Consider the following 16,869-nt stretch of genomic DNA (forward strand, 5'->3'; position numbering starts at 1 on the left):
GTCCTCACTACATGTGGGGAGCTAAAGGGTTGATACTATTTCACAGAGGCCAGTCCTGCAGCCCAGACGATGCCAGTGGTCAGGGTTCAGGTGGTCATATTCGTGTGCCTTCCAAGGGCTACAAATTTGAGAATATTTTGGAGTGGAGCATCCACAGGTTTGCTGTGTAAGTCTCTCTTTCCTAGGGTGCACAAGTAGTGTAACAGCTAAATCCTCCACACATCAGTGAACTTACTAGAAAATGTGGATCTTAACCTCTTGTTCATGGTCAGCAAAGATAAGGACATGCTATTCTGATTCTTTAAAGATGGGGCTCTTTGTCATCTTGTGACATTATTGTGTGTTTGTGTGGGTGCCTGGGTGTCTGTTGAAGGGGAGAGTCATAATTGCTGTACAGTAGCTTTGGGTCTCAGAGTTTGAAAATTGTGATGATATTGAGATTCTCTTGTTTTCTGTCTCTCAGCTGATTTCCATTTACCTTTGAATACCCTTGCCTGTCTCCATGAAGGGACAGAGGGCATGCCAGTGCCCCTGCAGACTTATTGAAAAGTAGGTGGGAGACATGTAAAAATTTGCAATTGCTCAAAATAATAATTTCATTTCAACAGATAGACCCGTCAGCCCCTGATCACTTGGAGTTCTTTAAGAAAATATGACAAGCTCAGGGCCTTGGGTTGGGTTGCCCCTTTGTGCAGGCCACTGGGCCCCCCATGGCTGGTGAGGGGCAAAAGGAAAAACTGCCAGTCCTGCAGTGCTCCCCATTTGTTAACATTTCATCCTGCTTTCACTCTGTTTCATGTTTTGTTAAATATTCTCCTGGGTCCTGTGCAAGGAGGTGAATTTTTTTTTCAACAAGAAAGGCATGACCTGAGTGTGGAAATAGGGCTTTCACTGTAGAGGATTTCTCCAGTGAGAAATGCTATGTGTTCTGATTGTTCTAGACCATAAAGGTAGAGAGGAATGAGACTACAACTGGTCACAGTCAGACTATGGAGAGATAAGTTCATTGCCTTGGAAGGATTAAGTCTGTTATGATGCAGTCCATGAGGAAGTGAATGTAGACAGTGAAGGGATGAGGCTGATGGCTAACCCCTAGAGTAGACCTTAGTAGAACACAAAACTTGTGTCAAATCCCCATGAAATCTCAGTTCCCAAGGACTGTCAGCCTCACCTTTCCTTTCAGACACACTGGAGTATGTGGTACCTTGCTGAAGCAGAATATGTGGGAATTTTTAGGACTCAGTGGCTGTTGAGGATGTGGCTGTGGACTTTACTCAGGAAGAGTGGGCATTGCTGGATCTTTCTCAGAGGCAACTCTACAGAGACGTGATGATGGAAATCTTCAGAAGCCTGGCCTCAGTAGGTATGGATAAAAAAAAATCCCAAATCCTTTACCGTGGAGTCAATTCCCACTCATAGCGACTTATGGGATAGAGTAGAACTGCCCCATAGGGTTTCCAAGGAGTGCCTGGTGGATTTAAACTCCGACCTTTTGGTTAGCAGCCATAGCTCTTCATTGTTTGGTTTTTTAAGTTTTTTTTGTGATCAGATATGTCATTCCCATTGATGTTACTCCACTCTGTGGGCTAAGGAATGGGAAAACATTGTTAAATAAGACAAGTATGGTCATTTGCTCTTTGGAACATGCATATCTTGGTTTCCCATGAATACAGAGGTCTGTGTATTAAACCGACTTCTCATTTCAATTGTGATTAAAAGCCTTAAGGCTCTTTAAATGTTGTAAATGTGAGTGTTGTCTTCAGGGGTTTCTTTGGTACACAGAGAGAATATTTTTGGACCATGCAAAGAGTCTTTGTTTATTACAAATTTGACATGATTATTTTGCTACAAATGAATTCACACCTGCCCATCACCAGAGACCCTGAGGACCAAAGTATTGGCCCGGTGTCAGGGAAATGTTTATTGCTCCTCCCTGTCTTCCCTAATAGTATGTCTTTCTCCATGAATACCACATCAGCTATACCCCTTTGTTCTCCCAGAGTAGAAAGAGAAAGACCTGAGGAGAGTGCAGATAGCACTTGTCCAGGATCTCTGTGTCAGAGCCACTGGGAGGCAAGAATCGTTTGAAGGACTGGGCCTGCATGGAGGGAATGAGATTTGAAAAAATCAATTAGAAAAAGTCTCTTTGGTTTAGGGGTGTGTGCTTCACAGATACCTGAGCTTGCTTTTCTGACTTTGATCAATCCTAACACGCGTGGTTCATGGAGAAAGACTGTCCCCTTTTCCTCTCTTAATGTTCCAGGTGCATTGTGTCCAATATCTTTCTACTTTGTTCTTCTAATTACACCCTATTTATGTTACCATCACTTTCAGTCTTAATGGAAGTATTTCCTAGCAAATTGTTTTCTCAACATTGCCAAAGTATTTAAACAGCAAAATGCATCAGAAGCTTTCTTTGTTCACAGCTACATTTTCTCTCTGAGTATTTTCTCTCCTTTTTGTTTCATGTTGTGAACCTCACCTTAAATCACTGGGTCAGGTTCTCGAAACCTTATTGATGGAGAAAGGCTATCCACTGAAAATATAATGGTACGATTCATGAAAAATGATACCTGGTCCTCGATGGTAGGAGAAATCTGCGAATTGCCGGTCACTGAAGATCAGGATAACAATCAGAAAACACATGTGAGGTGAGTGGCAGTTATGGGAGAGACAGCAGTGCTTCATGAGAGAATCTTAAGAAGGTATAATGACCTTAAAATATATTTATATACCTAAGGAGCCCAGGTGGTACAAATGGTTAAGCACTTGATCTCTAACTGAAAGATTGCAATTCAAACCTATCCACGGGCTCCATGGGAGAAACAACTGGCGATCTGCTTCCGTAATAATTACAGCCAAGAAAAGTCTATGGGCCAGTTCTCCTCTGTCCTATGGGATCACTGTGAACTGGAATTAACAGCACTTAACAAATGTACACACCCACATATATACATATGCGTGTACACACACACACGCTATATATAGAAATCTATTGCTGTTGACTCTATTCTGACTCTTCGCGACTCTGTAGGATACTGTAGAACTGCTGCATAGGGCTTCCAAGGCTGTAATCTTTAAGGAAGGGGATTACCATATCTTCCACGTAGCCTCTTGTGGGTTCAAACTGCTGACTTTTCGGTTAGTAGCCAAGTGCTTAACCACTGCACCAGCAGGGTTCCTGGGTCTTTATGCATATATATATGTATGTATGTATGCATGTGTGTACACACACACACACACCTCACTTTTCAACATGGTTAGGTTCAAAAGATCAGATAGTTTTGCAAAAATGGGCATTATGTGAAAATGAATTTTTTGTTTCTGTTTTCAGACCATCCATTTGTCCAGTTTTTATTTAGAAAATATGATCATAGACATAACAGCTAAGATTTACTAAAGTACTCATTGCTGTGATGAGTCATTTATGAGTTATTCCTCTATGAGTAAGAATGCTTGGAGGAGTCAAAGATGGATAAAGCCAGGCTGTATGACTGGAGGGCCCACGGCTTAACCACTTCACCTTCCTCCTATGCTGGGTCAGAGCTCCCTTTGTGGCACTGCCTCCAGGGCTCCAGTCCCACCCCTACAAGCCCTGCATTCCAGATCCCAGAGCCTACTCTGCTCTCCAAGCCTGGCGAGTAACCAAGGCTTGGGGATTTTGCAAGGGAGCTGTGAGCCTGGCTATGCAACCAGCCCCACAGAGGTGGAGGCTTCAGGCATAGTTCACCTCACTTTGGGATCTCATTAAACTCGAAAGCTTTTCTTCCAAACACCCTCTCTATTGCACTTTATTTCCTGCCTTTCCACCCCACAGCAGTTTTGAGTTGCAGGGCCTCAGGTAGCAAAGGAGATAGGAACCCAGAAGAGGTGCCTGCTGGATGAGCACTGCCTGTGTGTCTACCTAGAGGCGGTGGTCACAGAGGAGCCCAGCCCTGCCCAGGAGCTAGATGTGGCAACGCTGTCAGCAGGAGGGACTGGAGGGTGTGAGGTAGTGCTTCCCAGGTTCTCTGAGGCCACTCTGAGACCCTTCTCATTAATGTGCAAAATAATCAGATTTTTTTCTGTTGTCGCAAATGGGAAATGTCAGATAATGTTAGTTGATAAGTAAGGAGTAAGGATGTCTGTGTGTGTGTGTGTGTGTGTGCACGTGCATCTCAAACTTGTTGGTGGCTTGTCTATTCTGACTCTTGGCAGTGCCTCTGGGTGGGTTTGAAGCACCAGCGTTTTGGTCAGATGGAGTCACTAAGCTGGAATCAACAGCACTTAACAAGAACAATTATATATATACGTATACACACGGACACATATATGGCAGTACAAACTTGTGCCATCCAGTTATATGCGTATATAAAACCTGCTCTAATGTGTGTTCACAGAATTTCTACAGGACAATATTTTCATAAATTGAAGTGAGATTTAATATTTGAAACATTCTACTTAAATACAATTGTTAGAGAGCACCACATTTTAGAAACAATATAAGGGTAGCATTTCTGCTAAATGAGTTAATCTATGAAACAGACACTTAATAGAGCAAAAAAATACTTGTTTAATGTGTATGGTAATGGTGAAATGGTAAATTTGTATCCAACAGCATGCTGCCTATTTTTAACAGAAGGCATTGGTTAGAGAACCTCTGTGAAAATAATGAAGACAATGAGATTTTCAGCCAGATTCCAAATCTTCCTGTGCTGAAAAGAACTCCTATGCAAGCATATCCTTCTGAATGTCTTGAGTATGGAAAATCCTTGATGAATCATTCATCACTTAAGCATCATATCACATCTCACTCTGGATGCAGCGCCTATCAGTGTAAGGAATGTGGAGAAGCCTGTAGTCCCTCTTACCTCAGCACTGTTGCGGGAACTTTTACTGGAGAGAAATCCTACGAATGTAAGCAATGCAGAAAAGACTTTTGTCATTCTTCAAACCTCACTATACATAAGAGAATTCATGGTGGAGAGAGGCTTTATGTTTGTAAGGAATGTGGGAAAGCCTTTCGTCACTCCTCATACCTCACTATACATACGAGAACTCACAGTGGTGAGAGACCTTATGAATGTAAGGAATGTAGCAAAACCTTTAGTTTGTCCTCACACCTCAGCAGACATATGAGAACTCACAGTGGAGAGAGACCTTATGAATGTAAGCAATGTGGCAAAGCCTTTCATCAGTCCTCACACCTCAGCAGACATATGAGAACTCATAGTGGAGAGAGACTTTATGAATGTAAGCAATGCAGCAAAGCCTATAGTTCCTCAGACTTCACCAGACATATGAAAACTCACTGTGGAGAGAGACCTTATAAAGGTATGGAATGTGGCAAAACCTTCCGTTACTATTCAAGCCACACTATACTTTTAAGAACTCATAGTGATGAGAGGCCTTATGAATGTAAGGAATGTGGTAAAGCCTTTAGTCAGTTCTCATACCTCACTTTACATATAAGAACTCACACTGGTGAGAGGCCTTATGAATGTAAGGAATGTGGCAAAGCCTACAGTCGCTCCTCAAACCTCACTGAACATATGAGAACTCACTGTGGAGAGAGACCTTATAAATGTTCTCAATGTGGCAAAACCTTCCGTCAGTCCTCACACCTCTCTGTTCATATGAGAACTCACAGTGGTGAGAGGGCTTATGAATGTAAGGAATGTGGCAAAGCCTTTATTTTGTCCTCACACCTCACCAGACATATGACAACTCACAGTGGAGAGAGACCTTATGTATGTAAGCAATGTGGCAAAGCCTTTCATCAGTCCTCACATCTCAGCAGACATATGAGAACTCACAGTGGAGAGAGACCTTATGAATGTAAGCAATGTGGCAAAGCCTTTCATCAGTCCTCACCCCTCACCAGACATATGAGAACTCACAGTGGAGAGAGACCTTATGAATGTAAGCAATGCGGCAAAGCCTATAGTTGCTCCTCAAACCTCACCAGACATATGAGAACTCACTGTGGAGACAGACCTTATAAATGTATGGAATGTGGCAAAACCTTCTGTTACTACTCAAGCCACACTATACATTTAAGAACTCACAGTGGTGAGAAGCCTTATGAATGTAAGGAATGTGGTAAAGCCTTTAGTCAGTTCTCGTACCTCACTTTACATAAAAGAACTCACACTGGTGAAAGGCCTTATGAATGTAAGGAATGTTTCAAAGCCTATAGTCGCTCCTCAAACCTTAGTGAACATATGAAAACTCACTGTGGAGAGAGACCTTATAAATGTATGCAGTGTGGCAAAACCTTTCATCATTCCTCACACCTCTCTGCTCATATGAGAACTCACAGTGGTGAAAGGCCTTATGAATGTAAGGAATGTGGCAAAGCCTTTCGTCGGTCCTCACACCTCACTTCACATATACGAATTCACAGTGGTGAGAGGCCTTATGAATGTAAGGAATGTGGCAAAGCCTTTAGTGAGTCTTCAAACCTCAGTGCACATATTAAAACTCACTGTGGAGAAAGACCTTATAAATGTACGCAATGTGGCAAAACTTTTCGTCAGTCCTCATACCTCACTGCTCATATGAGAACTCACAGTGGTGAGAGGCCTTAGGACTGTAAGGAACGTGGCAAAGCCTTTAATCAGTCGTCACTACTCATTACACATGAAAGAACTCACAGTGGTGAGAGGCCTTCTGAATGTAAGTAATGCAGCAAAGCCTTTTGTCAGTCCTCAAACCTCACTAGACATACAGGAATTCACAGTGGAGAGAGGCCTGCAGTAAGAAATGTGGGAAAGCCTTTAGTTAGTCTTCAGTGCTTGCTGAAGATAAGTACCCGCACAGTGGGAGAGACTTCATGAATGTAAAGAAAGTAGGAAAGCATTTAGTTATTTCTTATCCCTCATTGAGTACAAAAAATATCACCCTGGAGAGAAACATTTGAATATATGGAATGTGGGAAATTCTTTTGTGATTCCTCAAACCTCACTAATCATAAAAATTTATGGCTTAGAGAGGCTTTATAAATGTAAGAAGTTTGTCCGTGTATATGAATTATTATGATGAAACAACCAATACTTAATTGTAGACATTCACTTCACCCTTTAAGCTCCTACAAATAAGGTCAGTTTCCTACCAGAACAACCCAGATCTTCATTGTTTCTCACAACAAATGAAAATTTCTCCAGTTGTCCATAAATTATCTATTATGGTTGTTGGGTTTTTTGAAGTTAGGATCCAAACCATATTTCCATGTTGCCTTTTTATTTCTACATCTTTTTGATCGGTCTTGCACAGAATATTTTTCTGCTTGTCTTGTAAAATGTTAAAATGTTCAGCATTCTGATACAGTCAAACCTGTGACAGCCGAAACCTGTGGAAGTCAGAAATGTCAGAGAAGAAAAACTCACGGGTTGTTTATGATCTAGGATTCTTAATAGAGAGCAAAAGAAAAGTGGTAAGCATCCAATCAAAAGTGGAAAAATGCAAGACCTGGTGAAACAGGGCACTCCCATCGCATTCCAGCTCTCACAGGTTTTACTGTATTTGTTTTATTAAGATTTTATTTACCTTGTGTTCTGTATTTTTTGTAACAGACATTGAGTCTTGCAGAGTTCTAATAGAAACGTAATGCATGTCAAAGACGTACTTTAAAATATTTTAGTATCTGTATTAGACATTTAAAAATGTAAATGTGAAAGTTTTAATAAAAATCTTATTTAACCCAATATGTCCATTTATTATCAAGGTAAAATTATATATGAAATTAACTAAAGTAATCAATATAAATTTCTTTATGAGACATTTTACGTTTCCTTTTTTTACTCCATCTTCCAGAATCCAGAATGAGCATGTTTCATGAATTTTATTGTTGAAAAGTAGGCTCACAATCACGGGTTACTCCAAGCATACTTTTCCAATAATTGAGTCAAATTTATTTTTATATTTAAATTAACAAAAATTAAAGTTTATTCAATTTCTTAGTTTCACCAACCACATAAATTATCGACACAACGTTATTAGTGTTTGTATGTAAAAGAAGTCCCTGGAACAGTTTGTACTTTCCTGTTCCATATCTGAAATCAACTTTTTCTCCCCAAACCTGTGGTTCCTTTTAAAAACCAAGGTGTGTGCAATACATGGGCTTGGTGATAAACCAAAATCTGTTACCACTGAGTCAGTTTTATCTCGGTCTGTCAGTGAGCATGTAAAGTACATAATTTCTTACATCATAAGTTTATTGTGTTATTCATAATACAAATTTAAGGTTTTATATGTGTATATATATACTTATATATATTATATTTATATGTATATATAAATGTATACATAGATACTTATATAAATATAAATAAATACATATGTATATATACACTTATATAAATATATATTTAAATTTAAGATTTTGAGTATATATATATATACACATGTATAAGAAATGGTGCTGGACAATGTTAAATATACAAATCGGTGCCAGATAATGTTAAGTAGGCAAACTAGACTTTATTCAGCGTGTTGCGTTAGGAAAGACACCTCAGGATAAGTCTGAGTTCAAATCTAAAGGGTAAGGTGAGGCAAGAGGTTTTTTTATGAGTTCTGAGTGTCATAGGGCACTGGAAACTTACTAATTTGAAGGTGGAAAGCAAAAATCAAGCAGGAAGATGGGTTTTAAGCAAGAGATCTATTGGTTTTTAGAAATGTTTGCTCACAGCTGCTTTATGAGGCTGAAGCAAGGAACGTTCATGAGGTAAATGTAAATGGGCAAATCTTGTCACTTTCTGTTATTTTATATTTGCATCTCTTTTCCCTTTTAATAAAACTTTTGGTTCCTAATTTTCAAATACTTTCAGTGTCAATACTAATAGAACTGACTAAAAAACTTATTTTGTGAAGTACTGAGTTTTTCACCTTTGTTTTTGTACTTACTGGTTATACATTTACGTTAAGGATATTAACACAAGATTACTGTGCTTAAACATTGGCTTGAGCACAAACTCTCTTGTGCCTGGTTATGTGATCAGTTTGATATTGACATTGTTTGCTGCTATCGAGTTGACTCCAGCTCATGGTGACCTTATTTATGTTGTTGTGTGCCATGGAGTCGATTCCAATTCTTAGCTACTCCATGTTATGAGTAGAATTGCCCCATAGGATTTGCTTGGCTGTAATCTTTTCAGAAGCAGTTTGCAAGGCTTTCTCCCATGGAGCTGATGGGTGGGTTTGAACTGTCAACCATTTGGTTAGTAGCCAAGTGCTAAACTATTGTGCCTCCAGGGCTCCTTGGTCTCCAACATAACAGAAGAAAATGTTGCCCAGTTTGTGTACCATCTTCATGGTCATTGGTATGTTTGAGTAGTGCCTTCCACCCCACGGGGCTCATCTTTCAGCACTATATCAGTGTTCTGTTGTGATCCATAAGGTTTTTGTTTACTGATTTTCTAAAGTAGATTGCCAGGTCTTTCTTCCTAGGCTGTTGAAGTTGGTAAGCTCCACTAATAAGTGTCCACCATGGGTGACCCTGCTGGTATTTGAAATAGTGGTGGTGTAGATTCCTGAATCAGCAAAATGCCAGCCACCACAGTATGTCAAACTCACAAATGAACAGTGACAGTTGAATATGTTATTTTACTTCTGTTTACATTCAATTTTAAGGTTTGCTTTCATTTTAAAGTATTTCTTTAACATATAAAACTTTCACACGATTCAAAACTGAAGATTATATGAAAACATTCAGTAGGTTGACTACCTCCTATAGCATCTGTGTTCTGTTAGTATCACCACCAGTTCCTAACCATTTCCATTTTGTTTCCTGTGTGAACTTCTAGTGTTTCTCAGAAAGATCCCTCCCCCAGAACACATAAATACATACACGAATGTATGTTGGTTATTTATCATGTTTTCACATAAATGTATTTTTTCCCACTTAATATATACTGGACATCAGTCTCAGTTCATAGTATAGAGGAGGCGAAGGCATAGATATTAGCAAAGACTGCACATGTGCAGTAGAGCTCAGGAGGGCTGGTGGGCACTTCTGTCTCAGAATGTCCTTGATCAGTGTTGTGTGCTGTTGAGTCCATTCTAACTCTGTGACCGTATAGGACATATAGAACTGCACCATAGGGTTTCCTAGGCTGTAATCTGCAAGACCAGATCTCCAGGTCTTTTCTCCTGTAGCATTAGGTGGATTCTAACCACTGACCTTTCAGTGAGCAGCAAAGTGCTTAATAACCACTATGCCACTGGGGCTCCTTCCTTGGCTAATAACCATGTGTAAATATCCTGATAGTTCACCTAACAGTATCTTGTTAAGCAGTGCTCATCAAATGGTGAAGAAAACAAACCCCTTAAAGTCTTTAATATTTCTTTTTGCATGTAGATGGAAAATTTTCAGTTTTAAACATATGGTTCAAATGTTTAATATCAGCGATACAAGTCCTAGCCATTTAAAGCCCTTCTGTTTATGGACAAGTATTTTATGGAGCCTAGTCTCTGAAGGAACCCTGGTGGCACAGTGTTAAAGCACTCAGCTGCTAACTGAAAGGTCAATGGTAGGAACTCACCAGCTGCTGTGTGGGAGAAACATGTCACAGCCTTGAACAACTAGATGTCATCTGGAAAAAAACTGAAAAAAGACCCATGCCTCACACCATGCACAAAAACTAACTCAAAATAGATCAAAGACTTAAATATAAAATCAAAAACGATGAAGATCATGGAAGAAAAAATAGGGACAACGCTAGGAGCCCTAATACATGGCATAAACACAATACGAACCATAAAAACAATGCAAAAGCACCAGAAGAGAGACTAGATAAATGGGAGCTCTGAAAAATCAAACACGCTTATCAAAAGACTTCACCGAAAGAAACAAAATACAACCTACAGACTGCGAAAAAAAATTTGGCTATGACAAATCAGATCAGCATCTAATCTCTGAAATCTATAAGATACTGCAAAACCTCAACAACAAAAGGACAAATAACCCAATTAAAAAATGAGCAAAGAATATGAACATACACTTCACCAAAAAAGATATTCAAGCAGCTAACAGACACATGAAGAAATGCTCATGGTCATTAGCTATTAGAGAAATGCAGATCAAAACTACAGTGAGATATATCACGGCAACAAGGCTAGCATTAGTCCAGAAAACACAAAATAATAAATGCTGGAGAGGTTGTGGAGAGACTGAAACACTTATACACTGTTGGTGGGAATGTAAAATGGTACAACCACTTTGGAAATCGATTTGGTGCTTTCTTAAAAAGCTAGAAATAGAAGTACCATGTGATCCAGCTATCCTGATCCTTGGAATATATCCTAGAGAAATAAGAGCCATCACACGAATAGATACATACACACCCATGTTCATTTCAGCACTGTTCACAATGGCAAAAAGATTGAAATAACCTAGGTGCCCATCAACAGACTAATGGATAAATGAATTATGGTATATCCACACAATGGAATACTACACAACGATAAAGAATAACTATGAAGCCGTGAAACATAACATCAAAGAATTTGGAGGTCATTATGCTGAGTGAATTTAGTCACAGAAGGGCAAATATTGTATAAGACCACTATTATGAGAACTCAAGAAGAGGTTTAAACAGAAGAAAACATTCTTTGATGTTTACGAGGGTGGGGAGGGAGGGTGAGGGTTATTTACTAAGTAGATAGTAGACAAGAATTATCTTAGGTGAAGGGAAGGACAGCACTTACTACAGGGGAAGTCAGCACAATTAGACTAAACCAAAGGTAAGAAGTTTTCTGAATACAGTCCAACACAGAGAGTAGCAGGGGTAGGGATCTAGGACCCATGCTTTCAGGGGACATCTAGGTCAATTGCCATAACAAAGCTTATTAAGAAAATGTTCTGCATTCTACGGTGAGTGGCGTCTGGGGTCTTCAAAGTTTACAAGTGTCCATCTAAGATGCATCAATTTGTCCCAACCACCTGGAGTAAAGGAGAATGAAGAATACCAAAGACACAAGGAAAGTATTAGCTCAAGAGACAGAAAGGGCCACATAAACCAGAGATTTCATCAACCTGAGACCAGAACTAGATGGTGCCCGGCTACCACCAGTGACTGCCCTGACATGGAACACAACAGAGTCCCGGATGGAGCTGGAGAAAGATGGGGTGAAAAACTCAAATTCTAATAAGAAGACCAGACTTAGTGGTCTGAGACTGGAGGCACCCAGGAAAGCATGGTCCCTGGATTCTCTATCAGCCCAGAACTAAAACAATTTCCGAGGCCAACCCCTCAGACAGGGATTGGACTGGACTGTGGGAAATAAATTGATACTCATGAGGAGTGTGCCTCTTAGCTCAAGTAGATACAAGAGACTAAATGGGAAGGTTCTGTCTGCAAGTGAAATAGGAAGGCAGAAAGGGTTAGGAGCTAATTGAATGGACATCGGGAATTGAGCAGAAAGGAGGAGTGTGCTGTCACTATATCAGGAGAGCAATTAGTGTCACATAACAATGTATGTAAGTTTTTGAAAGAGACTAACTTGAAATGTAAACTTCATTTAAACTACAGCAATAAAGTAAAACAAAATTTACTGCCTTGGAAACCCTTTGGAACAATTGTGCTCTGCCCTTGAGGGTCTCTTTGAGTCAAAATCAACTCAACAGCAATGAGTTTGGTTTTTCATTTTCATTAGTCTCTTTGAGCCCCCACCCATCTGTCCCTTTGTTGTACTGTGGTGGCTTGCATGTTGCTGTGATGACTGGAGGCTATTCCAGCAGTATTTCAAATATCAGCAGGGTCACCCAGGTGGACATGTTTCAGTGTGGGTTATAGACTTAGACTAGGAAGAAATGCCTGGCAATCTATTTCTGAAAATTAGCCAATGATATCCTTATGAATCAGAACAGGATATTGCCCAACAGGAATCATACATGCCAATGGTCATGAAGATTGCACAATACCAAACAAATTTTCACTCTATTATACATAGGGTTTCCATGAGGTGGAGCCTAATGGGCAGCTAATAACAAACTATGAGAGGCACAGACAGAAGGGGTTTGGATTTCTCAGCCACAGTTTTGCAGTTGTGAGTGGCTCCATTGAATGATGTTGATGATCCTCCTAACCCTTCTTAAATCCTATGTCTAAGCAGGGTTTTTCTCATGGAGTGTCTGAAGAGGACAAAGAGGGAGACATTGAGATTTTTTAAATCTCTGTTTTGGGTTGCCTAAATGTAGCAATGGAGCCCTGGTGGCGCACTGGTTAAGAGCTCAGCTGGTCAGGAAAAAGCAGTTCAAATCCACCAGCCGCTCCTTGGAAACCCTGTGGGGCAGTTCTACTCTGTCCTGTAGCGTTGCTGTTTGTGGGTATGGGCGAAGGGCTTTTGGTTTTTTAAAAGTAGTAAGAATAACAACCCCAAAGTACTATAAGATTCGTTTTTTCTCTGCCAGTAGAGTTGAGACTTTCAGTTTTAATCCCTGGGTTCAGATTGTGCAGATGTAAGAGTGAAACCCCACCTGGCCCTGATAGGACCCGTTTCTCAGCGGGTGATTTAAAGTGCTGCAGAGACCCTCAGCTTTTTAAATAATCTGGATTTGATCGTTTACATTGGAGTCTGGACAAAATTATCCCTGACCTCTGGAGTCCTCAGGTCTTTACCCTTGGAGAGAGGAGGGGTCAAGGACACCAGAGGAGGGTTCCTAGTGGGTGAGATGTGAGTCTTGGACCCCTTTTGCCTCGTGGCTGCTAAATCCCCTTTTTACCTGGGGACCTATGTATTTCCCCTGGCAGAGACCTTATAGGGTCAAGTTCCTACCAACCCCTTTACTGAGCTATGTGACAATGAGCAAGTTACTGGACTTTCTTTGCTTCTATTTCCTCATTATTAAAAATGAATAATGTCTTTTGCCTGGCACATGGATCTCCCCAACTCTAAGACACTGCTGCTATGTGCTACCTATAAGCCCCGCCCCCAGGACACCCCCATCTGATACCCTTCCCCCATCTCACCACATCTCTGCTCTCAGCCTGTAGGGCCAAATGTTGGGACACTCAGGTGACTCTGGCCACTAGTTCACTTTCATTGGGTCCAGTGGAGCAGCCTGAGGAGGGAGAGGTGGTTATTGCCCAGGGAAGATGTGGGCTGACACTGCTGTTACGTTAGAGGGCCCCCTACCCATCAGGCTTAATGACCCTCCTGTAAACAGCATCCTACAACCACTGCTTATCTAGGACTAGTTTCTCTTGAAAGTAGGACTTATTCCATAGTGATGCAGTTTTTCTAAGGACTGCTTGGAATCCCACCTCCACCCCACATCAGGTGTGCATGGAAGTCCCAACCCTCCAAAGTCTGAGCCACACCTGCCTCACTTGCACACAGCGCATAAGCCTCCACCTTTCTCCATCTCCCAGCCTCCAGGCTGCCGTTGCTCTGTCCCTGGAGTCTTATGCGTTCTCCTTTGTAAACACCGTGGCCTTTCTGTGTCTGGAAGATGAAGGAGTTACCTCTTTGTCTCTTGACCCTTACCCAGGAGGGTCGAGGTTTTTGTCTTTTTCTCTAAACCTGCCTGACATTTAATTTTGCCCTTCTTTCAATTTTCAAATTCAGAATGTATTTACTTAAATTGTTAAACATCATTTCTGTTCTCTGGCATTCCTTTGTAGTACTTCATTGGTTTAAACACCTGACAGGGAAGGACTTGCAACCCACTCCCATCCCGGTGGGCAGTGTCTCTCGTGGCCTGTTTTCTGATTACCCAGGTCACGGAATAAGGAGCCCACCACATGGCTCTTCCCTCATTGTCAGAGTTGCACATATGGACTGACTTCTTGGGAAGACTGATAATAATCTGGCTCCCAGAAACCACACCCTCTACCCACTTCTTTGATACTATTATGTCACAAGTCTAGTACTTCCACCTCTGCACTTGAGGTAACACCCCGAGCCCCCACTCTGGCCCCCTCCTGTCCCCAGCCTCTGACAAATGAGTGTCCACTTTTGCATTGTCCACTCCAGTGACGAGGAGGTGAAGTGAGCAAGGAACTCGGCTAAAGCACAATATCTAAAAGGGCTCGAAAACCTCAGTCATCAAGATAAATCGTATTTGAATGCAACATTCGAAAAAATCAGAAGTAATGGAAAAATCCAAGATGAGCAAAGCGGCAACATTTTAAACAAGGAGAGGGTCAGTGCTTGACTTTTCCCTTTGCCTCGTGTTCCCCGTGGCCCTGGACTCACCTGGGCACATTTGCATCCTGCTGTGTAACTTCAGATTCAGGAGGATCTTCCAAGTTGGTGGCAGAGACGTCACCTCTAGGAGCAAAGCAGTGGCCATGACCACTCTGCTGTGCCACCCAAAGGGGTATTCAAGTCCAGCGATACTGTCCTCAGGCCTGTGCAAACATTGTGAAGATCTTCAAGACAATGACATCAGTGCGTGATGCCAAGCACAGCCCGAGGCCAGACTGGACTCATTTTATGTCCTTATAGGGGCTCAACATTTTGCCGGGCTCAGCTTGACTCGTGTGATCTGTGGGTGTAAGGCTGCGAGGCCAAGTGGGCTTTAAGATCAGATAGCTCAGTTCCCCATCTCATCCCCACCACTTGCGAGTGGTGTGAACCTGTCAAACTCCTCAGCCTCAGTTTCTTTCTCTGTAAAATAGACGTCCTCATCATACCTACTGTGGGAGAGCTAAAGTGTAAACTACTCAGAACCATGCCTTTCAGATCTAGGCACTTCAACTCATGACGACCCCACATGTGTCAGTGTTGACCTGTGTTCCATGAGGTTTGCAATGGCTGATTTTTTGGAAGTAGATGGCCAAGGCTTTCTTCTGAGGCATCTGTGGGTACTTGTACCTCCAGCCTTTTGGTTACTGGCTGAATGTGTTAACCATTTGCACCACCCAGGAACTCCGAGTCGTGCTTAAAACTGCCTTTTTCATATGGTTTTATTTTCATCCTGGAGTTTCTGATTGCCTTTATATTTTCTTCCACTGAGTGCCTTGATCATATTCTGACAGACTTCCAAGCTCTGCATTGTACTGATGGCCCCTCACCCCTCCGCATGCTGCTCTCTCTGGGTGCACTGAACAGCCTCCCCTCACAGCTCCCTGCCTGGAATCAGTGGCTCCCACTTAATATCTGCACTTCAACTCTTCCTTCTAAAAGGTGTATGCTCCTGTTTTGTTAGAGCGTGTCTTCAAATCACTTTCTAACGGTGTGTGGGAAGTGAACACTGAGTCCTCGAGTGTCTGGGCATATCTGTATTCTGATGGACACATGGCATAAATGCTGCAACCATTTCCCTTAGAACTTAAGGCTCTGTTAATACCGTGCTGTTGAAGTTCAGTGACGCCTGATGCTAAATTCTCTATGGACCTGCTTGTTCTCTCCACAATCTTCCTGAGTTTGGGGGACTCAAGGATAAAATCTTTCTCCATGGGGCGCTGTAAGTTCTCAATGACTTCCCTTAGTTTGAGACTTTATTTTTTTCATTCAATCAATTCTGCATTCTGGAGGGTCACTGATTGGAACACCCATTCTTCTTTTGGTCCAGGGCATTTTCTGTTCTATCTCCTCCCCTATTTCTTTTCTTTTCTTCTTTCCTAATAGGATCCCTGGTGGTGCAGTGGTTAAGCACTCAGCTGCTAACCAAAAGGTCAGTGGTTCAAACCCACTTGCTGCTCTGTGTGAGAAAGGCGTGGCAGTCTGCTTCATAAAGATTTACATCCTTGGCGACCACATGGGGCAGTTCTGCTCTGTCCTATAGGGTCACTCTGAGTGAGAATCATCTTGACAGCAGCAGGTTTAGTTTCAGTTTTTGTTCTGCTTTGGTTCTCCCTTCCTGGTGCTGCAGTTGATGAGATGTTGGACCTCCCGGACTAATCTTTGTCTCCTGTTTTTTCTCTCTCCCGTTCTAGGTTTTCT

General features: G+C 41.6%; 1 protein-coding gene across 1 annotated transcript in view; it reads left to right on the top strand.

Moving 5' to 3' along the window:
- The window catches only part of LOC111822735 (zinc finger protein 420-like), a 54,792-nt gene that overhangs the window by 8,843 nt on the left and 29,080 nt on the right, over positions 1-16,869 (top strand). Inside the window, exons 3-7 of the mRNA XM_023742137.1 lie at positions 1,184-1,363; positions 2,501-2,651; positions 4,598-5,232; positions 5,314-6,201; positions 6,370-6,429. Coding sequence (XP_023597905.1) covers positions 1,330-1,363; positions 2,501-2,651; positions 4,598-5,232; positions 5,314-6,201; positions 6,370-6,429 — 1,768 coding nt within the window. The 5' untranslated portion in view covers positions 1,184-1,329. The remainder of the gene's footprint in view (positions 1-1,183; positions 1,364-2,500; positions 2,652-4,597; positions 5,233-5,313; positions 6,202-6,369; positions 6,430-16,869) is intronic.

Source organism: Trichechus manatus, unplaced genomic scaffold (assembly GCF_000243295.1).
Source record: "Trichechus manatus latirostris isolate Lorelei unplaced genomic scaffold, TriManLat1.0 scaffold00201, whole genome shotgun sequence".
NCBI classification, from domain to species: Eukaryota; Metazoa; Chordata; class Mammalia; order Sirenia; family Trichechidae; genus Trichechus; species Trichechus manatus.